At 35.8% G+C, this 9,546-nt stretch overlaps 1 protein-coding gene across 1 annotated transcript; it reads right to left on the bottom strand.

Annotated features, from left to right (window-relative positions):
• Positions 1 to 7,735: 7,735 nt before the first annotated feature.
• LOC142534462 (NAC transcription factor 32-like) lies at positions 7,736 to 8,946 on the bottom strand. Its single transcript, XM_075641334.1, has 3 exons — positions 8,781 to 8,946; positions 8,277 to 8,554; positions 7,736 to 8,158 (listed from the first exon to the last, which is right to left on the bottom strand). Exons 1-3 carry the CDS (start codon positions 8,944 to 8,946, stop codon positions 7,736 to 7,738), a joined length of 867 nt encoding a protein of 288 aa, XP_075497449.1.
• Positions 8,947 to 9,546: the final 600 nt, after the last annotated feature.

Raw genomic sequence — 9,546 nt, 5'->3', positions numbered from 1 at the left:
GGTTTGAGAGTGTTATTTATAGGCCAAATTCTGACTGTTAGCCTCCCAATTAACGACCATAATTTGCCATTAACAGCCTTTATTCCATGTTAATGCTTCAGTTATAAGTCTAAGCTGAATCAGTAACTGTCTGCTGCTTTCTCGCTCTTCTGCTGCTGGATTCTGTCTGCTGGAAAATACATGTCTGCTGGAAAAATACCAGCTTCTGAAATATGAGTTGCTGCTGGAATTTTAGGTTCTCACATCTCTCCCTCCTTATGAGAAGTTTCGTCCTCGAAACTTGGTTGAACATGCTCCTCAAAGAGATAAGGGTATTGATCTCGCATCTTTTCTTCCAACTCCCAAGTAGCTTCTCTTTCGGTGTGGTTGAACCACTGTACTTTGACATATGGAATAGTTCATCTTCTCAGTACTTGATTTTTGTTATCCACAATTCGAATTGGAATCTCTTCATATTTTAGCCCTTCATTTAAATTTCCCTCAACCAACAGTGGTCCAGCTTCAAGAATATGACTAGGATCGAAAATATATCTTCTAAGTTGTGAGACGTGGAAAACATTATGGATTCTTGACATATCAGGTGGAAGTGCTAATCTGTAAGCAAGTGTTCCCATTTTATCAAGAATCTCAAATGGTCCGACGTATATGAGATTCAGTTTCCCAGCCTTATTGAATCGGATTACACCCTTCATGGGTGACACTTTCACATATGCCTTCTCTCCAACTTCGAATTCCACGGGTCTTCTTTTCAGGTCAGCCCTGCTTTTCTGTCGATCTTGTGCAGCTTTTAATCTCTCTTTGATCAAAGCGACTTTATCCACTGTTTCTTGGATCATTTCGGGTCCAACAATGGCTTTTTCCCCTACCTCATCCCAATACAGTGGTGATCGACACTTTCGTCCATACAGAGCTTCGTATGGTGCCATTCCAATACTACTGTGGTAACTATTATTGTACGTGAATTCGATTAAGGGCAGATGTTCGCTCCAATTACCACTGAAGTCTAGAGCACATGCTCTCAGCATATCTTCTAGAGTCTGAATTGTCCTCTCTGTTTGGCCATCGGTCTGAGGGTGATATGCCATACTAAGAGTAACCTTAGTCCCCATAGCTTGTTGTAAGCTCTTCCAAAAGCGGGATGTAAACCAAGGATCTCTGTCTGATAGTATGCTAGCTAGAACTCCATGCAATCGTACGATCTCATTCATGTACAATGTGGCTAGCTTGTCCAAATTATAGTTCATGCGGACAGGTAAGAAATGTGCAGATTTTGTGAATCTATCTACGATTACCCAGATGCCGTCATGACTTTGTCTAGACTTTGGTAACCCGACAACAAAGTCTATGGAGATATGTTCTCATTTCCATTCTGGAATTTCTAGAGGTTGCAGAAGTCCTCCAGGTCTTTGGTGCTCTGCCTTGACTTGCTGGCACACGTGACACTTAGAAACATACATTGCTACGTCTTTCTTCATTCCACTCCACCAAAAAATTTTCTTCAAATCTCTATATATCTTGGTACCTGCCAGGATGAACTGAAAATTTTGAATTATGTGCTTCAGACATTACTTCTTGTCGAAGGTTATCGATGTCTGGTACACACAATCGTCCTTTCATTCACAAGATTCCTTTGTTATCGATCTCAAAATCTGGTGATTTCCCTTCTTTAACTTGCTTTTTTAGTTTCACCAGAGCGGAATCTCTATCTTGACTTATCTTGATTGTCTCTCGAAGACATGGTTGTGCTGAAAGTGATGTCAGGATTACTTTGTTCATATCCTTCCGACTCAAAGCATCGGCTACCTTGTTTGCTTTGCCTGGGTGGTAGCTTATCGTCAAGTCGTAGTCTTTCAAGAGTTCAATCCATCGTCTATGCCTCATGTTTAACTCTTTCTGAGTGAACAAGTACTTGAGGCTTTGGTGATCAGTGAAAATCTCACACTTAGCACCATATAAATAGTGTCTCCAAATCTTTAGTGCGGACACTACTGCAACTAATTCGAGATCATGCGTTGGGTAATTCTGTTCATACGGCTTCAACTGTCTTGACGCGTATGCAATCACCCTTCCCTCTTGCATGAGTACACATCCTAAACCTCCTTTAGATGCATCACTGTAGATGGTGAAGTCTTTGCCTTCAGTTGGCAATACCAACACTGGCGTGGATGTAAGCTTCTTCTTCAAAGTCTCGAAGCTTTGCTCACATTTTTCACTCCATTGAAATTTAGAGTTATTCTGTGTGAGCTTAGTGAGGGGTATGACTATTGACGAGAATCCTTCAACAAATTTTCGATAATAGCCTGCTATTCCCAAAAAGCTTCGAATTTCTGTCACATTCTTTGGTCTAGGCCAATCTGAGATTGCCTCTACTTTCTTAGGGTCCACAGATACTCCTGCTGCTGATATTATGTGTCCCAAGAATGTGACGCTCTCTAGCCAAAATTCGCATTTCTTGCACTTGGCGCACAGTTCCTTTTCTCTCAATGTCTGGAGGGTGAGACGAAGATGTTCTTTGTGATCTTCCTCACTTGACGAATACACTAGAATGTCGTCGATGAATACCACAACAAACTTGTCAAGAAACGGTTTAAACACTCTGTTCATGAGGTCCATGAATACTGCTGGAGCGTTTGTTAACCCGAACGGCATCACCATAAACTCATAGTGTCCATATCTTGTTCTGAAGGCTGTCTTCGGAATATCGTTTGTCTTGACCTTCAGTTGGTGGTAGCCTGACCTTAAGTCAAGCCTGAAAAACGCTATAGCTCCCTTGAGTTGGTCAAACAGGTCATCTATATTTGGAAGCGGATACTTATTCTTGATTGTGATTTTATTCAGTTCTCTGTAATCGATACATAATCTCATGCTTCCGTCCTTTTTCTTTACGAACAGGACAGGAGCTCCCCACGGAGATGCGTTTGGTTGAATTTGCTTCTTATCCAACAATTCTTGAAGTTGTTCTTTGAGTTCTTTCAACTCTGCTGGAGCCATACGGTATGGTGCTTTTGAGATTGGTGCAGCATTGGGCACTAAATTAATCTCAAATTCTACTTCGCGATCAGGGATTGTGCCAAGGAGTTCTTCAGGAAAGACATCCGGAATTCCTGAATAACTGGAATATCCTCTATCTTTGGATTAACTTCGTTATTTACCTCGCTGATCGATCATTGCTAGTTAGACTTTCTAGGTCTCAGAAGTAGAAAGGAAGGATTTATGTTCCTTATCTTTACCACGAAGTACGATTTCTTCTTGGATTGGGGTTTGACATTCTTACTCCGACAATCTACCATTACATGATTCTTGTCCAACCAATCAATTCCCAAAGTACACTGTATAAGATCGGCACTGAATATATGCGTGTCGATACTTATTTTATTCTATCTTAAAATTAACACGATTACTAACTCAAATCTTGAAACTAATATAGAATCTTAGAATATAACTCCTTATCAGCCGATTGCTTCAAGTCCCAATAATTATAAATTAGTTAAAATTTCTTTCAACCTTGAACGAAAGAAACTAAATCCTCAGACAATTCTTCTTTTACTAAATCTTTCCTTAATCAAGACTATGAGTCCAGCATGTTTTAACACAAACAAATCTCATTGGATGTCTTTCTCTTAGCATCCCAAATTTAATGTACATACCATTAAGTATTGACAAAAAATTTTCATACATCTGAATTTCAAAGCTTATATATAATCCTTATCTCATATTTTCATAAATAATATATTATCTGCGAGTTAAACAATTCATCTTAAGTCAGAAGCTTATCTTTGATAGGTAAATTCCCAAAAATGTAAGTCAACTTATATCAGATAGGTACATTCCCAAAATGATTCAACTTATCTTGGTACATTCCCAAATAATATTACACTTCTTTCTTTTCGTATGATAATACCAATCTAGTCTACCTTATCATCTCTCCATTATCACTGTTCTTTTTCCACTACATCTATAGGTACTTCTTCTTCTCTAAGCTCTTAATGTAGCTACTCTGATCAGTCATAATCTTCATCCAAAACAGGAGAGTGAATGTTCAGAATTACTGGAATGAACAAAATCAGTACTGTCTATGCATTCAATGGAAGAAAATAGCTCAAAATTTTTCGGTCTCAGAATTCCGTGAAAAATTTACTAAAAATCCTTCACATCAAGAACATGAATGGTACCAAGTTTGGTGTAAAAATGCTAAGCCGTTTGGAAAGGAAAATTTCTCAAAGTTTCAAAATTTTGGAAAATTTTACGGAAATGTTGATATCCCTATCTTAACGAAGGATTTTGGGGTTCGTCGGTGGAGCTAGAGCAATTGATTTGTTCTAGATTAGGTTCTCCTCGTCGAAAGCTTTCCAACGCCTACTCTTAATATTAAAAATTCCTCCTGGATCAAAAGTTATGGCCGTTTGAAGTTTGCGCGAAAAACACCTCAACTTCCATGCCATTTGCAAGGTCTACTGCATTCGCTTGCTGGAATACACTGTCTACTGCAATTTTGATGCTACTGCAATCAGTCTGCTGCTTTTCCAGCACTATTAGAACCAGTCTGCTGCATTCCGAGTCTACTGACCCAGTCTTCTGCATTCAGATCTTCTTGGTTCCGTCTACTGGTTCTGATTACGGGCTACTGGTTTTGGGTCTACTGGTTTCCATCTACTGGTTCTGGTTTCGGGCTACTGGTTTTGGGTCTACTAGTTTTCAATCTACTGGTTCTGGTTTCCCTTGGTGATTTTTCCCAACTGTACGTAGTTAGTCTATATTTTCAGTAGTCTATTACAGTATTTAATTTTCAGAAGTCTATTACAGTAGCTTATTTCAGTAACTTTCAAAACTTAATTTCAGAACTCTATCAGAACTTATTACTTCTAGTTCCTCCTCCCCAGATTATGAAACCTGGTTTGCTCTGATACCACTTCAATGTCACGCCCCGAGACGGGGGTTGGTTGACACCGGCGTTGCTCTCAAATTTACATTCGAAAACAACAAGCCTCAGAGTACAGAATTCAGAAACCAGTCTTTTATTCATAATACGAAATAAATCAATTGTCTGTTACAACTCGAATACTGATGTTTTACAGCGGAAATGTAAAACCAGACATAACATTGTCTTAACAGATACAGCGGAATTAACATAACATAAACTGAGAATAATAATCTTCTTCACCAGCCCCAGAATTGGATCTGCTCTTTTTCTTCTAATATTTCTTCCTCGTTCTTATCTGAGATATGTTTGGTGGGTGAGTGATATGATTGTCACTCAGTAAACAGGGGCGGGAATAACTTTCAGTTTTCGAAATCGTTTTCAACAGAAACAGTAATACAATAATATACAGAAGACTCGTATTTTCATAACAGAAATAAGAATTCAGAATTTACATGTTTCAGATCAGAAATCAGAATTAATAAGCACTGAGCACGTTAGTGAATTTCATGGCTAAACTTATATCAGTCCCCTATATGTTCTCTCCTCTAAGGGGTGAGGCCAGAATCAGAATCAGAATTCAGAAATGTTCAGAATATATATTCCTACCATTAGTTCGCTAGGGAGTTTCAGTGCTTCAAATCATATATCAGAAATCAAACATACAGAAACTGAACTTTAAAACAAAATTATCAAACGGATTTCAAGATATTTATATATAAGCCCACTTACAGTAATTTGCTAGAATTTCGGTTGAAGTCTACTGGAATTCTGGTTGCTCTTCCTACTGGATTCTACTGCTCGAAAATAAATACTCCTTTAGCTCGAAAATTCAAGTAATAGTCTCAAGATTTGTGTAACCCAATTCAGAGGTTTGAGAGTGTTATTTATAGGTCAAATTCTGACCGTTAGCCTCCCAATTAATGACCATAATCTGCCATTAACAGCCTTTATTCCATGTTAATGCTTCAGTTACAAGTCTAAGCTGAATTAGTAATTGTCTGCTGCTTTCTTGCTCTTCTGCTGCTGGATTCTGTCTGCTGGAAAATACATGTCTGCTGGAAAAATACCAGCTTCTGAAATATGAGTTGCTGCTGGAATTTCAGGTTCTCACATGTTTAAGCCCAATGAGCTTAAAAGTAGGCCCGTTAAATCCTAACGCACTCTCGAAAAATATTTCGTGTTGGAACGATTTTGAAAATATAAGCCGAAACCTCAGAACGTCCCCCGATTCGATTAAATTTGCGTACATTTAAAAAATAAAATCATGCGGGTAAAAATACCCAATCAAATCCCATTTTGAAAAATACCCTTAAAAACACCTTATATTAATTTATTAAAATAAATCATGTAATGAAATAATTTTTCTGAGAATTCTCCGGTCTCCGTTCCTCGATCGAACGTGAAATACACTTAGAAACCCTAATGCATGAACTTTTAAAATTTCATGAATTAAATTCTACCATGCAATAATTATGCATAAAAATAATTAATCACGAATTAATAAAATAAACATGCATTTAATGCTTTAAAACAATTTAATAAAATACCAAAGAAATTTAATAACTTGCATGCATGTGGTTCACGTGGAATTTCAAATTTTCGGGACATTACATGAGCAGCCTTCAAAAGATAATGCATGGGCAGATGTCTAATCAGAAAAAATGTTTGTAACCTTCAATTGGAAAATACATTAATAATTTATAACCACCAACTATATAATAACTGATAATTTATTTATCTCCTAATATATTATATTGTAGCATTTTTCACTACTTAAGGCAAGATAATACTTTACCTTTCAATTTTTCGCTTTTTCACTTGAATTTTATGTAGACTTGTTCTTGCTTATTCTTTTTTTACGCACATACGTGTAAACATACATACATATATATATAGATACATACATATATATATATATATATACATACATATATATATATATACACACACATATATATATATATATATATATATATATAAAGTAATCTAAATGACACCCAGCATGATTCCTTCTTTCCAATATCTTTATTTCACAAATAAATATAATAATATTTTTTAAAAAAATATAACTATTAAAATTTAGTTAGAAACTCCTCAATTCTTTTTGTATTTTTCAATTTAAGGTCTATCACAAAAACATTGAATTAATATAAATAAAATTTTATGAAATGATCATGGTGACAACAATAATGCTACTAAACGCTTATCGCAATACAGTAATAGAGATGAAAGCATGATAAACAGTTAATTTATTTTATCCACTGGATAACACTAACTTTTGTTGAAGTTATTATTACATACAAATACATAAATAAGTTTGCATGCCTAAAAATTAAGTGAAAAAAAATTCAATTAAAATTTTCAATACCAAAATTGAAAATGAGTCAAGTTATTAAAATTTGATTGAAACTAATAATTTAAATTTATTTCCAAAAATGACATAAAACATGAACATCAATAAGTCGGAAAACAATAACAACAAAGAGAAAATGAAATATATATAGATAGACAAGAAAATCGAAGATTCAACTAATATCATTAATGTTGAGCAATTGATAAAACACGATTAAAGAAACACTTCTCGTAAAATTCAATTGTTTCATTAAAATTTATGCAAATATCACACGTATAACTAAGCAAACTACATTAATCAAAATCACATTAAAATATTAAAATAATATGAATATAAGCAAAATTTTATTTACAAATTGTTATAACTCCAAATTTAAAATTACAAATAAAATAATTATGAAGTGGGCACTATGGCAGCAATGCTAAATCCAAGATTTGATCACGAAGATAGAGTCGTTCAAACTAGTTGTCGATCAGTACACCTTCGTCGTCGTTTTCTAGATCATCCATAAGAAAATGTTCTATTTCTTCTAATCTTCTCTGGACAGAATAATCGAGCTCTCCACCAGGCTGATTTTGTTGTTGCTGTGGAACACTACCGTGCTGCTGACTCGTGTATTGCAGAGCAGTTTGATTTTGCTGGTGCATTAATGGAAGATCCGGCTGTCGCTGCTGAAACTGTTGGTGCATTAATGGAAGATCCGGCTGTCGTAGGTGAAGATGGTGTTGCGCTGGAACGTCGTGCTGCTGATCAGATTCAGTTCTCGAACGCTTGTGGGATGTCAGGTTCTCACTTTCAGAAGTCTCGCGTATGGTTTTACAAGAATCAGAAGCGGCGGCGGCCGGTTTTCTCTCACGAATCCGGCACAGAACGCAGTCATCTAGCTGAAAAAGTGGCGAACAAACACGGCATAAAAAAACATGTCGGAATGGATCGGACTTGAGAAAATTGCGGGAAAAAGGACCGGCCATATTTACAAAAACATGTTGAGAGAGTTCTTACCCGCATGGATCCCGTCGGATGTCTCGGAGGCTGGTTAATAGTGTACTCGTGCATTATCCAGTTAGTCTTCTTTCCATTGGAGGCCTTCCCTTGGTAAAAAACCAAGGTCCTCTTCAATCCAATACATTCATTATTATCACATATTTTTTTACCAATCGCCGTTGCCTTCCAAAATCCATCACCGGCGGCTCGGTTCGGTCGACTGCCATTCATATACTTCCGGTCTCTCGGGGTAAAAAAGTACATTAATCCATCATCCCCCCAACTTGTATTAGTATCTGCAACAGATAAAAATATTTTTTGAAAACATAAAATTCTTTATTAGTTAGTCAAAAAACATCAAAACACACATGCAAGCATATATAACAAAGTAAACCGCCCTCCTTAATTCTAACAAAATTTCTACAATCCACCCACTGATCACGATCATGCACACACCACACAATATATCACAAATCTATTTTATAATCTAATCCAATACAGACTGAAGAAAGAAGAAAGTACCGGCCAACTCCCACGGATTATACTTGTAAACATCTACGGTGCGGATATAGTCGCATGTGAGTGGCTGGTTATTGATCTTCTTGTTTAGAAGGAGCATGAGTTCTGTGTCTGTGGGATTGAAACGAAGCCCCACCGTGACCGGATTAATCATCGTCTGCTGCTGCATGTTGAAACTAAGTTTTTTATCTAGGCCAAGTTCGTGAGAGAAAGAAAAATCAATAGAGGAATATATATATATATAGAGAGATATATAAAAAGCATTCTATTCGAATTTGGAGATAAATTAAAGATAAGTTTTATATCTTAAAGAATATTGTTGGATCAGTTTTAAAAAATTTTTTGGTTTACTGTTTTTTAATTTTCAAAGTTTGGCTCGTAAGATATTATTATATTTATTTGATGACTATTTATTAGATTTAAACTCTTACGTAAAACCATATCTTAACATAATCGAAAATTTAAAAATCATATCTTAAAATCTTTTGCTTAATAAACAATAATTTAAAAGATCAAAATATATTAAAATGTTATTTCTTAATACATCAAGCAATAGATCCAAAGCATAAAATTGAGCCTCCCAGAAACCCAGAAATCTATGCCCACAAAATTTTTTTTTTTGAAACTTGGACGAAATGATCTATCGTTTATAGGATTTAATGATTCTTAAAAGTGGTGATAATCAAAATAAATTATAAAGAATAGAAAAGAATTATGATTTGTTCATCTATCTATGGCCAGTTTATGTATTAGAATAAAAGGTTCTATG

Source organism: Primulina tabacum, unplaced genomic scaffold (genome assembly GCF_025594145.1).
Source record: "Primulina tabacum isolate GXHZ01 unplaced genomic scaffold, ASM2559414v2 Contig533, whole genome shotgun sequence".
Classification (NCBI taxonomy): domain Eukaryota; kingdom Viridiplantae; phylum Streptophyta; class Magnoliopsida; order Lamiales; family Gesneriaceae; genus Primulina; species Primulina tabacum.
This window is presented reverse-complemented; position numbering and strand designations above follow the sequence as displayed.